The 18,744-nt window shown below is 42.7% G+C and overlaps 1 protein-coding gene across 7 annotated transcripts in view; it reads right to left on the bottom strand.

Moving 5' to 3' along the window:
* Window positions 1–15,379: 15,379 nt before the first annotated feature.
* LOC137524293 (RING finger protein 112-like) overlaps window positions 15,380–18,744 on the bottom strand; it is a 77,086-nt gene continuing 73,721 nt past the window's right edge. For all 7 annotated transcript variants that reach the window (XM_068243999.1, XM_068243998.1, XM_068243994.1 and 4 more), the window contains one exon: window positions 15,380–17,882. In XM_068243999.1, the coding sequence (XP_068100100.1) occupies window positions 17,358–17,882 (525 nt within the window). In that variant the 3' untranslated portion in view covers window positions 15,380–17,357. The remainder of the gene's footprint in view (window positions 17,883–18,744) is intronic.

Consider the following 18,744-nt stretch of genomic DNA (forward strand, 5'->3'; position numbering starts at 1 on the left):
ATGGCTGTATGAGATAGGGCTTGGACCAGTACAACAGAGTAACCAAGCAGCTCAGGGTGACCCAAACTACTAAGAATGTATATAGGAGGATAAAAGAGACCAAAAAGCCCTCCTACTAAAAAAAAGCAAAGCTTGGTGTAATTTTCCTTCTTAAAACAGAAGCAAATCTGCAATAATTCAGCTATAAGTGAACATTTGTGGTTACCCACAATGCACTGTTACTGAATATGCAAATTATCCCTCTTCACCCTTGGTTTGATATGACACTACTTCTTCTTCTTGCTTGGACCAGCCCCTTCTTCTTGCTTGGACCGGCCCTGGGGGCAGGGCACTACTTCTTCTTCTTGCTTGAAGGTTGAGGCACTTACTCTATTATATATATAGATACATCAAAGTCTATTAGTAGTTATAAGAGATCGTTGGTTCCCCAATGATTTTGGCTGAAAGTTTGATTCCAGCTAGGTGGAGATGTCAGGATCCTCCAACCCTCAAGGATTGGGTGGGGAAAGTTAACTTATTGAAAGATTCCGAAAACCAAATTGCGCTTCAGCAGGATAGACTGGAGATGTATGTTTAATGATAAGTGGGATAGATGGTTTATGTTTCAGATATCGTCTGATTATGAGACTTTGATGGAATTGTAAGAGTGAAGTCTCTTTGGGGAAAATTTGGATTTTTTATGGCGGAATGATTTCTCAGTTCTGTTGAAAAGTTTTGTATTTTTTTTTTTTTTAATTAGATGATAGGAGGGGGAGAAGTGTTGGGAATGTTTTGTGTTTAACCACTTTACCCCCAGCAGTGTGGATTTCTCCGTCCCTTTTTCCACCCTGCTGTCCGCGCTCCCGCTCGCTCGTCCGCGCGCCCCTGCGGTCGTGCACGCCACCGCCCACTCGCCCGGAGATCAATGAACGGGAAAAAACTTTCCCGTTCGTTTATCCAAGCCCCCGCAATGATCAGCTGCTTCTACGAGAAGCAGCGCAATCGTGAAAAAAAAAAAAAGTTTCCCAGCCTCATAAGACTTCCTGCAAGTGTCCTTCCGGACGCTTGCAGGACGCATAAACAAACAGTTACTGTGGCCATCTTGTGGCCAAATAGTAAAACCACACCCTAAAGCATTTTTCATATAGAAATACATTAGTTATACACAAAAAATTTACTCATTACCTCCCACACTCCCCATTTTTTTTTTTGTAATTAAAAAAAAATACATAAATAGTAACCTTAGGGACCGAACTTTTTAAATATTTATGTCAAGAGGGTATAACACTGTTACTTTATAAACTATGGGCTTGTAATTAGGGATGGACGCAAAACTGAAAAAAATGCACCTTTATTTCCAAATAAAATATTGGCGCCAAACATTGTGATAGGGACATAATTTAAACGGTTTTATAACCAGGACAAATGGGCAAATAAATTTCATGGGTTTTAATTACAGTAGCATGCATTATTTAAAAACTGAAAAATAATAAATTTTTCCCACATTTTTTCCTATTTTCCCATTAAAACACATTTAGAATAGAATTATTCTTGGCATAATGTCCCACCTAAAGAAAGCCTAATTGGTGGTGAAAAAAACAAGATATAGTTCATTTCATTGTGATAAGTAATGATAAAGTTATAGACGAATGAATGAAAGGAGCGCTGAAAGGTGAAAATTGCTCTGGTGTTCAAGGGGTAAAACCCCTCAGTTGTAAAGTGGTTAAAGGATACCCGAAGTGACATGTGACATGATGAGATAGACATGTGTATGTACAGTGCCTAGCACACAAATAACTATGCTGTGTTCCATTTTTTCTTTTTCTGTCTGAAAGAGTTAAATATCAGGTTTGTAAGTGGCTGACTCAGTCCTGACTCAGACAGGAAGTAACTACAGTGTGATCCTCACTGATAAGAAATTCCAACTATAAAACACTTTCCTAGCAGAAAATGGCTTCTGAGAGCAAGAAAGAGATAAAAAGGGGTATTTCTTATCAGTGAGGGTCACACTGTAGTCACTTCCTGTCTCAGTCGGGACTGAGTCAGCCACTTGCATACTATATTTAACTCTTTCAGGCAGAGAAAGAAAAAAAGGAACACAGCCTAGTTATTTGTGTGCTTGGCACTGTACATACACATGTCTATCTCATGATGACACGTCACTTCGGGTATCCTTTAATTTAGTGTTTGGTTAATAAGGAATGTGGGAGAAAAAGGAGAGAAGGGTGCTCTACGGTATTATTGATGATGGTATTTTTGCATTTTGTTTATTTTGTGGATGCAATCACTTTTCTTCCAATAAACTAAATTATATGAAAAAAGAAAAAAAAAACGACCCCCCCTGACCCCCTTCCCCCGCCCCCACAGCAGCATTATATACTTGCTGAGTTTCAAGCAACATCCTTTTTTTTTTTTAATACATTTTTATTGACTTTCAGTAACATACAATCAATTTTGAACGTAGAAAGAAGCCAATGATGCATAAAATATTAGAGATTGGTGCATCCAGCAGCATCTTCTAACCATCCTGTAACTCCTACTAGCAGCTTTCTGATGTCCACCATGCACAGCTCTCGGTGGGTCACATGACACATAGGGAGCAGGGGCGTAGCAATAGCCATAGCAGCTGCTATGGGGCCCTGGAGCAATCAGGTGGTGCTTAAAGAAGTTGTCAGAGAAATAAAGTAAAATGAATGGTACTTACCGGGGGCTTCCTCCAGCCCCAAGCTCCCAGGACCTCCCTCGCCGCAGCTCTGCCTGCAGCCATTTGCCAGAGCTCCGACCTGGTCCCCGGCGATGACATCAGAGCGACCTGGAGGTCGCTCTGTACTGCGCCTGCGCGATCGGCGCTGTCAATCACCGCCACATGCGCAGTCCACTCCGGCCCACGTGGCGGTGATTGACAGCGCCGATCATGCAGGCGCTGTACAGATTGATCTCTACGTCGCTCTGACGTCATCGCTGGGGATGGCAAATGGCTGCAGGCAGAGCTGCGGCGAGGGAGGTCCTGGGAGCTTGGGGCTGGAGGAAGCCCCCTGTAAGTACCATTAATTTTACTTTATTTCCCCTGACAACTCCTTTAAAGAGACACTGTAACATCAAAAATATCCCCTGGGGGTACTCACCTCGGGTGGGGGAAGCCTCGGGATCCTAATGAGGCTTCCCATGCCGTACTCTGTCCCACGGGGGTCTCGCTGCAGCCCTCCGAACAGCCACTGACAGACCCAACTGTCAATTCAATATTTACCTTTGCAGGCTCCAGCGGGGGCGCTGTGGCTGCTTTCGGCTGTGGCTGCTTTCCGAAGTAGACGGAAATACCCGATCTCAGTCGGGTCCGCTCTACTGCGCAGGTGCCGGAGACTTGCGCCTGCACAGTAGAGCAGACCCGATGGCGATTGGGTATTTCCGCCTACTTCGGAGCCGACGGCCGTCAGAGCGCCTGCGCAGGAGCCGGGAAGGTAAATATTGACGTCACCGCTGTACGGAGGGCTGCAGCGAGACCCCTGAGGGACGGAGGATGGCGTGGGAAGCCTCATTAGGATCCGGAGGCTTCCCCCACCCGAGGTGAGTACCCCCCAGGGGACGTTTTGACGTTACAGATTCTCTTTAATGTGTTCACCATTAACTATTTTGTGTTCCTCCACCCTCTGACTGTGGCTCAGTGCCTGTGAACTATGTGCAGTGTTGATTGCATGCAAACCTAAATTGCCCAATTAACTCACATGCAGAGGGTAGGGGCAGGTGGCATTGTGTAAGTGTGCCTACATCTGAGGGCCCCATGAAAGTTTTGCTATGGGGCCCCATAGTCTCTAGCTACGCCGCTGATAAGGAGCCATGCATGGAAGCCAGAAAGCCGTTAGGAGCTACAGGATGGTTAGAAGATGTTGCTGGAGACTCCGTAAGTATTAATTTCAAGAAAATCCCCTCAAAAGGCCAAATCACAGTCCCCATTATCCCCTCAGGCATGTTGGTTAGTTGAGACTTCCAGTTGCCTAAGTTCGGATAATGGGGACTTTGCTGTATATTGAATTTGAACAATTGTTTCACTGTTCATTTTTTTCCTCCTCAGTCTGTAAATTGCCTGTAATGACACCTTCCATTATTCTCTGGCAGATCAGGGGATATTTTTAGAGATAGGCGGCCTACTTACACCACCCAGTATGCGTGTAGGGCCCATAATTATGGATCACACAGCCAAGGTGGGAGGCAAAGCACTATATTTGCCTGAGATGTATTTGGAAGAGCCACATTGTGAAAATACCACATTAAGATTGTATAGGATGTATGAGGGCAGCAAAGTGGCATAGTGGTTAACGCTTTCACCTTGCAGCGCTGGGTCGCTGGTTTCTATCCCTGCCAGGGCACTGTCTGCACAGAGTTTGTATGTTCTCCCTGTGTGGGTTACCTCCAGGCACTCTGTTTTCCTCCCGTATCTCAAAAACATACTGATAAGTTAATTGGCTTCCCCCTAAATTGGCGCTAGACTATGATACATACACTACACGATATATACATACTAGGTATGATCAATGAGATGCAAATTGTTCTGAAATTATGCAAATGTATGCAGTTTGAAAATGGACCAATCAATTTAAACCCAGGTTTAAATTGATTGGTCCATTTTTCAAGCTGCATACATTTGCATAAAAATTTGCATAAACTCGGAACAATTTGCATATATGTTATTATCCCTACATACACATATGACTAGAGTAGGGATTAGATAGTGAGCCCCTCTGAGGACAGTTAGTGACATGACTATATACTCTGTACCCTGAGCCGGTTGTGCTGTGAAACAACATGAAACATTTTCATCAGGCACAGAGATTACAGAGGCGGAGTGTTTGTGCTGTGTATTTACACTTACAGCATGCAGTCAGAGCAGGAGAAGCGAAAAGAGAGCAAGCGAGGTGAAGAGGTCATCATTGGGAAAATGCAGCTTGTTGTGTTGCGTGAGAAGTCTGACAGTGAGTGAGAAGGAGGAGGCAGGAGAGCAGCAGTGTTTCATTTGACTTGAAAAGCAGAAGGGAGGAGGTGGCACTGCTGTCCTGACTGAAGATGAATGGAGGACAGCCGACCCCCTATACTTGGCTACCTATGCTGGGGGCAACTGTACTGGCTGCCTATACTGGGGGAAACTATACTAAGCCACTTATACTGGGGGCACCTTTGCCTGGCTACCTATACTGGGGCACCTACCTTGCTAACCTATACTATTGGCAACTATACCTGACTACCTATACAGTGGGCAACTATACTTGGCTACCTATACGGAGGTAACTATACCTGGCTACCCATATTGGGGGCACCTACCTATACCTGGCTACCTACCTACATATACTGAGGGTGTTTTTTTTTTTTTTGGTTGCACGGCAGCAAGTTTGCCTCAAGGAGGAAACGTTTTAGAACCGGCCCTGTCTGTACAACACTGCAGAAGATGTTGGTGCTATATAAAAATAATAAAATGCAAGATCTGGTTAATGCTAACTGCAATAGATGTGGATCAATTCTTCCTTCTTATGTCCCCAGATGCTCATGTCCAGATAGGGCAGATGATGATGAATTGGACCATCTAAACTGTATGTTAACATGACATGGTTTCAGCATAGGCTGGGGTATTATGGTATGATTTCCAGGAGGAAGCTTGTGTCCGCTTTTTGTAGATACAGTTTGCATAGCGGGCAGCCCGGTGCCCACTATTTCATCTGGAGATAAATTTACCCTTCTAGCCGGCTTTGCTCTATCCTGGCTTTGCTCTATGATCCCCCCCCAAATTCACAACCACAGGTCCTAACAGGAGCCTAGATAAAACACACCACATTCAAGAGCAAAGAGGACTATATGGATAAATGGAGGGAGTCTACAGACTGAGTGCTGACAGCACAGAAATTGAGTCTGGGAGACACAGACAGAAGCATAAACCCAGGGAGGACAGATCATGCCAACACTGCAAGCAGAAGACCCTTGAGGATGAGTAGTGGCTGGATAGTGTACTGGTTAAAGTCACCGCCTGTGACATGGGAGACCAGGGTTCGAATCCTGGCTAGGGTCAGTACCTATTCAGTAAGGAGTTCAAGGCAAGACTCCCTAACACTGCAGGGCGGCCTCTTGAGCGCTTTGAGTCTGACAGGAGAAATGTTCAGATGATCAGATTATTATGAGACACACTGCCCTACATATACAGAAACCAGGGACAACCACTTTAAGAAATCGATGAACCTAATTCCAGACTTTCACTCATTAGAGCAGGGCTGGGCAATCCGGCTGCCAGCTGGCATGTCACATCATGTGCCGTCCTGTTGCCATGGAGATGCCATGCAGGAAGTGGTGATTGAAGGTGAGTTTCCCCCGCCGCTCACTTGCAACTCTGCAAGTGCACACAGGCTGGATCCGGCCCGTGGGCTGTAGTTTGCCCAGAGCTGTATTAGAGGATGGAAGAAAACGCTAAACATTCCACTGGGAGAGGTGGAATCCGCAGTCACTATCACTGCACACTATGTTATGGCATGCCACAGACTGAGAGGAGCATAACATGAACTGTAAACCTCAGACCATAGACTGCTTACCTGTTATACCTCTATCCCACCACAAAGGACTTGGCCCATTTCATGTCCCCCATTTCTCCTTGCTTTGGCAATTCCTGTCTGTACCTTGGTTGTGCTAGTGAAGCTATTTTTGAATTGATTTGATATGTGATGGAGGGCAGTGAGGAGAGAGTGGAGTCTATTGAGGGTCAGGGGTTAAAGAGAGGATAGAATGAGTGGAAAGGGGAGTACAGAGAAGCCTGAGTGATGGAGGGCAGTGAGGATAGGATAGAGTCTATTGAGGGTCAGGGGTTAAGGAGAGGATGGAATGAGCAGAGAGGGGAGTACAGAGAAGTCTGAGTGGTGGAGGCCAGTGAGGAGAGAGTGAGAGGCTGACTTACTTCTTAAATCCCCACTCTGCTTGTCTGTCAGAGGCAGGGTTAAGAGGGGACCTGAAGAGAAGTTTAAGGAGGCTGCCAGATTTACTACCTTTTAAGCGATATCAGTTGCCTGCCAGCCCTGCTGATCTATTTGGCTGCAATAGCGTCATAAACACCTGATCTTCTGCATGCTTGATCAAGATCTATGGCTAAAGGTATAGAGGCTGATAGTTAGTAGGATAGCCAGGTAACTTGTATTGCTTAAAGGGAACCTAAACTGAGAGGTATATGGATGTTTCTTGTTAAACAATACCAGTTGCTTTTCAGTCCTGCTGATCTCTTTGGCTGCAGTAGTGGCTGAATCACAGACCTGAAACAAGCATGCAGCTAATCCAGTCTGACTTCAGTCAGAGCACCTGATCTGCATGCTTGTTCAGGGGCTGTGACTAAAAGTATTAGAGACACAGGATCAGTAGGAGAGTCAGGCAACTGGTATTATTTTAAAGCGGAATGAAACCAGGCATTTCTACTTTGCTCAAAGGCCTGGTGCACACCAAAAACCGCTAGCAGATCCGCAAAATGCTAGCAGATTTTGAAACGCTTTTTCTTATTTTTCTGCAGCGTTTCAGCTAGCGTTTTGCGGTTTTGTGTAGCGTTTTTGGTGTAGTAGATTTCATGTATTGTTACAGTAAAGCTGTTACTGAACAGCTACTGTAACAAAAAACGCCTGGCAAACCGCTCTGAAGTGCCGTTTTTCAGAGCGGTTTGCGTTTTTCCTATACTTAACATTGAGGCAGAAACGCATCCGCAATCCAAAATCTGCTGCAGCCCGGGAGTATGCGTTTCTGCAAAACGCCTCCCGCTCTGGTGTGCACCACCCCATTGAAATGCATTACCCTAGCAGATCCGCACCCGCAAGCAGATCGCAAACCGCAGCGGAAACGCTCCGGTGTGCACTAGGCCTAATAGATTATTTACAGCATATTATAAACAACCAGCATTTTTTTTTTTTACTAAAACTGCATTCAAAGGGTTAACACAGGCTTTAGAAGCTTCCCTGTCTGCAGAGCTGGCCGCTTCCAAAACTTTACATAATGTTATCTTGTGTTTAAATTGTATCAAGTGAGAAATGTAAACAAAGCCTTCTCTCACACTTCTGGGTCCCTTGATGAAAGTCAGATGATTTGCTGCAGGAAGTTCGTCAGGGGAGCTGCGCACCAGAGGCCGGCCAGGAGAGGAGAGTTCTGTCAGGTGAGTGAATTATTTTTTTACAGGTGCATTATTTTCTGGTGACTGCTGCCCACATTACAATTTTCTGGTGAAATGCTGCCCACGTTATTATTAATTTCTGGTGAAATGTATCGCAACAAAACAGAGCAACCTCAAAATATCCATGTCCATGGAAAAAATGTACTACACTGTACAAATAACAAAGAATTCCATGGTCTCCAAACCAAACAAGTGCGCACGATATACCAATAATGTATAATACATTTTATTAAGGACGTATCCTAAACACAATAAACACAAATGAACTGCCAGTGTTGCTGAGATGAAAATATACAAAAATATTACAATAATCAATAATAAATACAAAGCGCAGGTGTAGGCAAGTAGATCAATGCATCAGATACAAAAATATAGGTACTAAATGCGCTGCACAAGATGATCGTCTCTCTTATCAAAACAGTACTCACAGAGTAGTAATATTAAGGTGGCAGCAACTATAATAATGGAAATAGAAAGTGAACAATCTTACCTATCCACCTCACTGTACCCTCTCAGCCGCACCGGCAGTGAGACCTCACATGTATCGCACCCCCTACAGTGCTTCTTCGGGCATTAAAAACGATAAAAAGGAAAGGTCTTAAAGATACACTGAAGCAAAAAAAAAAAATGATGATATAATGATTTGTATGTGTAATACAGCTAAGAAATAAAACATTAAGATCAGATACATCAGTCTAATTGTTTCCAGTACAGGAAGAGTTAAGAAACTCCAGTTGTTATCTCTATACAAAAAAGCCATTAATCTCTATGACTTTCAAAGTCGTGGAGAGGGCTGTTTTCTGACTTTTATTATCTCAACTGTTAGTTAACTATTTACTTTTTCTCTGCTAGAGGAGAGGTCATTAGTTCACAGACTGCTCTGAAAGAATAATTTTGAATGCTGAGTGTTGTGTAATCTGCACATATTAGAGAATGATGCAATGTTAGAAAAAAACACTATATACCTGAAAATAAAAGTATGAGAATATTTTCTTTGCTGCTAATCTTCTAGTAATTATTCATAGTACACAACCAATTCATTATATCATATATTTTTTTTCGCTTCAGTGTCTCTTTAAATCCGCCGCTAACCCGACACAGCGGGAGTGGTCACTCCCCCCACACGTTGCTCCGTCATGTGTACGCAATGACACATAGCATGAGCGGCGCTGGCCCGACATTCATATATACAAGAGCTCAGTGCAGTAAGAAAGCAGTTGATAATATACAAATATAAATAATCATGCATCCATGTGCAATTAATCACAATGAAATATAACAAAATTTAAAATAATATAATATCCAGAAAACATGCAACAACAAACAACTTTGTAAGTGCATGTCGAATAAAACGCCATCTTGTTGTCAAAATAGATGTAGCATAAAGAACATGTATAGAAAAATAGAATAGGAAGATGCAGGAACTCTAGGGACATCTACTGGTAGGAAACATTATTGTTGTTATTATGCAGTAAATGCTATTGGCCGTACTGGAATAATTTATATTAGTCAATATATATATTAACAACACTGGCAGTTCATTTGTTTTTATTGTGTTTACGATACGTCCTTAATAAAATTTACTATACATTATTGGTATATCGTGTGCAGTGCACTTGTTTGGTTTGGAGACCATGGAATTCTTTGTTATTTGTATAATTTCTGGTGAAATGCTGCCCACATTACGATTGTTTTCTGGTGAAATGCTACTCACTTTACAATTTTTTTTCTGGTGAAATGCTGTACACATTATGATTATTTTCTGGTGAAATGCTTCCCACTTTATGATTATTTTCTGGTGAAATGCTGCCCACTTTATGATTATTTTCTGGTGAAATGCTGCCCACTTTACAATTGTTTTCTGGTAAAACGCTGCCTACTTTACTATTAATTTCTGGTGAAATGCTGCCCACATTACGATTATTTTCTGGTGAAATGCTGCCCACTGTAACGATCGGTGTCAGCACGCAGAGAGTATTTGATTATTGGTGATCTGCAGTATCACCAAGAATGCAGATATATATACCTGATTATTGATGATCTGCAGAATCACCGATAATACAGATAGATTACTAACCTCTGGACACCTATGTATATAAGAGTGCTTGGTGTAATAGTAAGACTTTGAGAAACACACCTGACGAGCAGGTGATCTTAGGCAGTATGGGCAATACTGCTTTAGAGAGTACAGGAACCTTCCTGCAGCCTGAGGCTCTCCAAGGGGTGGAGTCAGGCTGGAGGTAGGACGGACCAGAGAGTGAGTGACACCTGAAGGTGGGTGTCACTATCTGATCTGGAGACTCTCTCTTAAAGTGGTCTAACACCCAGCATTTCAACTTTGCTTTAAAAGATTGCTTACAGCTTATAAACTATTATGCCAGATTTTTTTTTTAGCAGAAATTCACTGAATGGATTAAACATGACATTTTAGTGCTGCATTTAGCTAGAAATCCTCCTCCGTGCTTGCTTGTTTAGTTACAAATGTATCTATCTACAATGTAACAAACAAACATTGCTCTGAGAGAACAAAGAGGGCTTCCCCGGCAGCCTTTTCAAAGGTCTATTTGTATTACAAATAAAGATACATTTTGTAACTACAGATAAGAACGGATGCGGATTCCTAGTTAAATCCAACACTAAAATGTCATGTTTAACCCATTCAGTGAATTTCTGCTTAAAAAAAAATCTGGCATAATAGTTTGTAAGCTGTAAGCAATCTTTTAAAGCAAAGTTGTAATGCTGGGTGTTAAACCGCTTTAAGGGGAGAGATAGCTCTTGAGGTCAGGCAAGCCAGGTCGGCAACACACGGACAGACAAAGTACAAAGACAGTAAGCTGATTCGGCATCCAAGGCAAGCAGGGTTTGGCAACGGAATATCAGATATGCAAGGTACTGAATCAGAGGAGTAGTCAGGAAAGCAATAAGTCATAACAGATATCAAACAATGCCTAGTCTGGGTGTGAGGTCCGTGGCCTCTACACCTTGGAACTAGTCTGATGTATAACAGAATGATAACACAAGTTCCCTAGTCTGGGTGTGAGGTCCGTGGTCTCTACACCCTGGAACTAGTCTGATGTATAACAGAATGATAACACAAGTTCCCTAGTCTGGGTGTGAGGTCCGTGGTTTCTACACCCTGGAACTAGTCTGATGTATAACAGAAAGATAACACAAGTTCCCTAGTCTGGGTGTGACTAGGGAACTAGTCTAACATATAACAGTCTGGGTGTGACTAGGGAACTAGTCTAACATATAACAGAGCAAAATACAAGTAAACTGGCTCAGTGTGAATTCCCAGGTCCACCTGGTTCAAACACACTGTTGGATCTGACTAAGGTCTGAGTGCTTCCACGTAGTGTTCGCAACGGCAGACAACTTGTGACTGGCCAGCAGTAACTATATATGGAGTAGTGCTCTCTGGCACCACCCCTAAGTGATCAACCAATAGTTACCCGCTCTGGGGTCAGCTGATCGGCTTGGTCAGCTGATCCCTCCTTGCCCATCATAAAAGTTCTGCCTCTCAGCGCGCGCGCGTATTCCTAAGCCTGTGTGAACTAACAGACTCAGCCACACCAGACACACGCTGCTGCGTGCAAACCGCCACGCTGGACGCGGAACCAGCCGCATTGCCGTCAATACATGCGGCGGCTTTTCCGCGTTCTGCCATGTTACCAGACGCATGCTTCCGCGTGCAAACCGCCGCATTGGATGCGGAATCAGCCGCCTTGCTGTCAGCACACGCGGCGGCTTTTCCGCATTCTCTCACACCCACTTTACGATTAATGTCTGGTGAAAAGCTGCTCACTTTACAATTATTTTATAGTGAAATGCTGCCCCATTTTGATTATTTGGCACCTATGGGGGGGGGGGGGGGGGCACAGGAGGGCCCAGTGATTTCTAGTTACGCCCCTGATAATAAGCTGGAGAAACAGCATATTTGATGTTAAAAGCACATTTAGCTTTGAAAATGAATAGCAGATGAGACTCTCTCCATTTTTCCCTAGTAGTCAATGCTCTCAAGATATTATTGCCGTTGAAAATTTTATCTCCACCTTCAGCTTCCCCAAGATGCTTTTCCCAACCTATGAAGTTTTGAATTATTTTTGAATCAAGGTGGAAAACTGCCACGGCTTTCTGGATTTCCAAAAGAGATCATTTATTCTAGCCTGGCTTCAAAAAAAGAGTCAAACGGTGTAAGTTTGGCTATACTGGATATATTCCTTAGTTGAGCTTTGACATAAGATCTAAACTAAGTAGGGACTACTAGGGATACCATACAACCTCTGTAACTCCTGTAAAGAGACCCATCTGTGTTATTCCAAGTTGAAAAAAATCCCCAACTTAGTTAAACCCTTATCTTCCCATTTATCATATCAGTCTTATCAGTCGACCTCATGCATCATGCTCAGAGCAAAGTTTGCATGGCCCCAGCACGGCATATACTTTCCATAGACACTTTCCATGGCAGTTTGAAAAGTAACCGTTTTCTCACCTCCTTCCATGCTGCTATGATATCTCTCATCATAAGCTGACAATGGCCTCAATTCACTAAGCTTTATCAAACACTTTATCAAATGTTTGATAATTTACCTCATGGGTAAAATCTAATTTTGAATTCACTAAAGTGTTATATATTTATTGAATGTTTTATTGATAAAACATTCAATAAATCTATAATACCTTAGTGAATTCAAAATTCGATTTTACCCATGAGGTAAATTATCAAACGTTTGATAAAGTGTTTGATAAAGCTTAGTGAATTGAGGCCTATGTCTGAGCCTTGGAAGTATAGACACCCAGGGTGTGTGCAACAGACCCCTTAGGCTCCAGGGTTCTGCTATGGCACACTCCAAATGATAATTGGAAAAGGAATTTGTATCCAAAACCCAATCTCGGACATGTCTGATTAAACAAGCAAGGTTATGGCGCCGCACATCTGGTATATTTAAACCTCCACTATCCTTAGGGCAGTGATAGGCAAACTTAGCTCTCCAGCTGTTGAGGAACTACAAGTCCCACAATGCACTGCAGGAGTCTGACAGCCACAATCATGATTCATAAAGGCAAATGCATTGAGGAACTTGTAGCTCCTTAAAAGCTGGAGAGCCAAGTTTGCCTATCTCTGCCTTAGGGAGTTGCAGCCTGTTTATTTTTATCCTCACCTTTTTACCTGTCCATAAGAATTTAGTAAATGCAGCAATTAAACGATTCACATCTTGGCGCTTAAGTAATAGAGGTAGGACTTGCAGTGAATAAAATGAATTTTCTAAAATGTATCATTTTTAGCAGTGCATCCCTCCCAACTAGTCCCGAGGTTATTAGTCCATCTTTCCAGCTGAGCTATCACTTTGTTAATTACAGGGGTAAAGTTTGCTGCATATAATTGAAAAGGATCTCTATTAATTTGAAGACCCAAGTAAGTAATATTGGAAAGGGCTAATTTGACACCCAGTGATTTTGCCATTTCCCTGTCAGCATTTCCTGAAAGCAAGAGTGAGCTCTTAAGCCTATTGATTTTGAATCCAGACTCCGATCCTAGTTCCTCTATAAGACCCAGAACCACGAGGACCTGTGTATCAGGTTGTCCATCAAAAGGAGAACATCATCAGCAAAAAGGGCAAACACCACCCTTTGGTCTCCTACTGTAATCCCCTCCTACCATAGTATTGTTATGTATTTATATAGCACTGACATCTTCTGCAGCACTTTACAGAGTACATAGTCATGTCACTGACTGTCCTCAGAGGAGATCCCACTCTAATCCTACCATAGTCATTGTCTGATGCCCTACCATATTATTATTATGCATTTATATAAAACCAAAATCTTCTGCAGCACTTTACAGAGTACATAGTCATGTCACTGACTGTCTTCAGAGGAGCTCACAATCTAATCCTACCAACCATAGTCAGTCAGACTATGCACTGCAAGTTTCCCCAGTATGCGGCCCACAAATTTCTGAAGGCGGCACTACTTGCAAAATCCTTAGTTAAGCTACATCAATGAAATTACACAAGCTATGGTCTTAGTGTCTTGTGGAGGCTGCCCTCCACATCACTGTAACAGCCCAGGTTCCTGCAATGCCTTCTGGGAGAAAACTGAGGAATGTTGTGAGCCACTCACCCACAATTTCCTTCAGTCCTAAGGCAAGCATGGTTATGGGGCATATTCAGAGCCGGGAGAAGGTCCTCCAGCACCCAAGGCTGAGATACAAAACTGTGCCCCTTCATCCCTCCCACCCCAGATGTCACACACTGATTGCTATCAGACTAAGAGGCACCTCAGGGCCCCCAACACCTTAATTTCTAGTTATCTGGCTTGCAGTCACTGCTATGTATCCCCTTTTCTTATTTCTCTCTGCTTCAAACACAACAGGGGAATGATAGCTGAGTGAGTTGTGTGCCCCTTCCTACACTACGCCTTGAGGCTGGAGCCTCTCTCGCCTCTGCCTCGGCCCGGCCCTGGGCATGTTACATGAGCTGTTAGAGCAGCATTGTGGTATGCAGTATGAAAGGAGGCTGGGCCATTTTTCCAGTCAATTTTCCTCCTTTTCTCCACTATAAGAGGGAGGCATAGATCAGGGGACAGCTGCTGGAGAGCTAAAAACCAGGATGGAGGTAAGAGGATCAATATGACACTTAGGGCCCATTCACACTCGGGCGCTTTGCATCCGCGATTCACGCTTTGCTGATCGCCGGCAATCAGCAAAACGCTGCTGCACAAGCAATCCTATAGGGTTACGCTCACTGCAGCGATTGAGGCACATTTTCGATTATCGACGATCACAAAACACGCTACATGCAGCAGTTTCCCAGCAATTGCATCACGATTCTCATGCACTGGAATGAGAATTGCCAAACACAATCGCTGAACAGTTATGGAATAGCTTGCAAACACCGCGCTGATATCAGATCTCGGGTGAATTCAAATTGGCGGTGCGCTGCTTAAATACAAAACAAAGCCCACTTTCATGTAGATCACAAGATCAGTCTTATCTTGTGATCTACATGAGAGGAGTCTTTTCATGGGAACATTAGTGCGCAGCTGTTTAGATTGTGAAAGTTATGGAATAGCGAAATGTAATATTGTGATCGCATTCACTGGGCGATGGTGACCGCGATTTTTGTGCGAATTGGCCTTGGAGCATGTGATGTTACACACAAGGGTTGAGGAGCATAATTTCCCTAGAAAAAAAAAAAACTAATATGACAAGTAAAATCACTCCAGTAAAAATAAAATCTTTATTGTAATTTTATTATTGTAGTTTAATAAACTTTTACAAAATATTTTACATTTATTCCCTTAAAACACAACTAGCACAACTTTAAGCTGAGCCTGAGGCCATATGGCTTCCACTAGAGTGGATTAACGAGATGCAAATAATTCTGAGTAGATGCAAATATTTATGCAGCTTGAAAATGGACCAATCAAATCCAACAGCAGTAGCAGCACTTGATTGGTTCATTGTTTGGCTAAAATTAACATAAATATTTGTATCGAACTAGAAATATTTGCAACTCATTAAGCATCTCTAGTGTGCACCATAAAATGTCCTCCTTTATAACGGAATGCTACATTAGTCTACCCTTCTGCACCATTCCTTGTCTCCTGACTGTTATGAACCACCTTTAGGTGTCCTGTCAGGTTTCATGTGTTCAGTGCATTGGCTGATAGCAGCATGAGCAATAAGAAGCATGTCCTACGATCAAGGCATTGGGCTCTACACCAGTCTACTCTCCTGCATCATTCCTAGTCTCCTGACTGCTATGAACGGTAAAAGCGTTTTAGTGTTTGAACCTGTCTTCTAACAGGTTTCATGTATTTAGTGTATCGGCCGATGGTGGAAGAAGCCATAAATGGCAAGTAGAAGGATGTCCTCAGATGAAGGTATCGGGCTAAAGTATCGTCAGGCTACCAGACTACAGTATTTTGGGAAATTCATAAACATGCACCAAACAGGCGAATGGCGACAATATTTCATACTGCAAATGCAAAATTAGAAGGGTAATACATTTTTTTTTTATTTATTGAAGTCTTGGGTGGTGTGCAAAAAAAAAATACTTAAAGAGAATCTGTATTGTTAAAATCGCACAAAAGTAAACATACCAGTGCGTTAGGGGACATCTCCTATTACCCTCTGTCACAATTTCGCCGCTCCTCGCCGCATTAAAAGTGGTTAAAAACAGTTTTAAAAAGTTTGTTTATAAACAAACAAAATGGCCACCAAAACAGGAAGTAGGTTGATGTACAGTATGTCCACACATAGAAAATACATCCATACACAAGCAGGCTGTATACACCCTTCCTTTTGAATCTCAAGAGATCATTTGTGTGTTTCTTTCCCCCTGCATCTCTCATGCACTGAAGTTTCAGGCTGCTCTTTTCTTCCTGCAAACAGCTTTGCCCTTGTCTGTAATTCCTCACTATGTGAAAGCCCAGCCAGCTCAGAGGACGATTTATCCAGCTTGTAAAAGATAAGAGAGAAGAGAGAAGCTGCCCTAATCTAAATAATACACAGGCAGTGTGCATAGAGGGGCCTGGAAGGGGGAGTTCATAGCAGAACCACAACACTGAAGAACTTGGCAGCCTTCCAGACACAGGCCGACAAGTCTGACAGGGGAAAGATACATTGATTTATTACAGAGACTGTGATAGTAGAAAGTGCTGCAGTAAGCCAGAACACATTAGAATAGCTTTTGGAACTTGTAGGATGATAAAAAACAGGATGCAATTTTTGTTACGGAGTCTCTTTAAATATCTTTTGTTTTTTTGTTGGGCTTTACTAACACGAGATGAGATGTTATCTCATCTCGGGAAAAATTAGAAAGTCAAACTTTCAAAAAGTAGTAAACATCAAATTAAAGTTAGGTATATAAAAATATTTTATGAAAGAAGAAATCACCCTTAGTAAACAATTAAGCAATAAATAACACAACTATCTAATCATTTCTGGGGATGGTGTTAGTCTTGTTTGTCCACCAGATGATGGGAAAGTGCAATAGAACCTTTGCTTGCAGTACCAACTTCAGATGCTGGGTATACTTCTTCCAGTAAAAGGTCTCATTTATTGGTCCACTAAGCTCTGGACATTTTATTTAGGTCCTATGATGTGAATGACACAATCAAATATCTGGTATCCGATGTAGACCCATTTAAGGGTAATGTTGTCAGATGTTCGGACTTGTTTACCTAAATAGTGCTACTCCTATTTATCTACCAGATCATGGGTATCTGATGTAGACTCTTCAGCTTTAGGGCCACGTTCAGAGGTTGGATCCTTTTTCTCTTCCACATGTCCAATAACACCCCCAACTCCCGCCCCCACGCTGCTTCCTATAGCTCCTAGTGTGACAGATCCTCCAACAGCGCCTCCAACCACTGCTGCAGTTGTGCTTCCCAATAACCCTACAGCTTCAGCTGCAAGAACAGTCCCAGCCACAGCAGCTCCTGCAATCCCACCGGCCAGACTCAAGACTCCTCCTCCAACAACACAGCCAAGGACCACCGCACATTTGGTGAAGCGCTTTGAATATTCTGCACAAAACTTTTCTTGTTTTTCTGCTAGCAGAGCTTTCATCTCATTCATGAGCAACTCCTTTTCGGCAGCGTTCTCACCTTGCAGCGTGTGCTCATATGTGTCCAACAAAATAGAGGCCTGCTCATCAACGATGGACCTCATCTGAGATGTTCTTACTCCAAGGACCTTAAATGGAGATGTTCCAGCAGGGACCTAAGAAGAAAAGGAAGTTGGTGAGGTCAGAATGTTGCATTGGCGTAATACCTGCAATTTTGGTCTGTGATAAAGACCTGGGGTGAGTAAGTGAAAATCCAAGTGGACCAATGAAGGATGATGTAGATTTAATAAGTTTATAAAGATTTGTCAATAGTGCGCCTGATTTTGTCAGCAGCTCACCTAAAAAAGGGTTACCTCAACGTCCCTACTGATTAAATAAAGTGTATAATAAATTTAGGCAACGCTAATCAATAAGAGTATTTAATAATAATAAATTAAATTCATAAATAAACAGTAAAGTGACTGTATAGGTAAACGTTCATCAGTAATTAGCTAAAATAAGTATCATACACGTCCACGCACCAATCATCCCCATACACCTACTGCAGTAGGAAAAAATGGTACGTGCACTAAAAAATGGTACGTGCACTAAAAAATATAAGAATATAAAATATAAAAAGGATTATAGCAGCAGACAGATAATCATATCATAATTGAATGGTGATTTGGTTGAATCAATGAAAAGTTAACTTTACTAGGTGGCGTGAATATACTTGACAAATTTCACACAAGGTATTTCTGATGGAAATTTCCACATTTGTAGCAGCAGTCCACACGAAGCAATGTGTACGGCAAATATCCGTTATAGTACAGCGGTCTTCGTAAGTTAATACTCACAGTCCCTCAGAAGAATGGATTGCTGGTATCAGGAGCCGCTCAATCCCGTGTGCCCCGGCCGGCGACTTACACAGGAGAGTCTAGATGCCACTGGAGATGAGTAGACAGCGGTATCGGGCTAGCTTGCCCGGCTCCAATGCGGTTAGTGCAGCGTTCCTTCAGCTGTTTCCGGAACGGCTCT

Source organism: Hyperolius riggenbachi, chromosome 7 (genome assembly GCF_040937935.1).
Source record: "Hyperolius riggenbachi isolate aHypRig1 chromosome 7, aHypRig1.pri, whole genome shotgun sequence".
NCBI classification, from domain to species: domain Eukaryota; kingdom Metazoa; phylum Chordata; class Amphibia; order Anura; family Hyperoliidae; genus Hyperolius; species Hyperolius riggenbachi.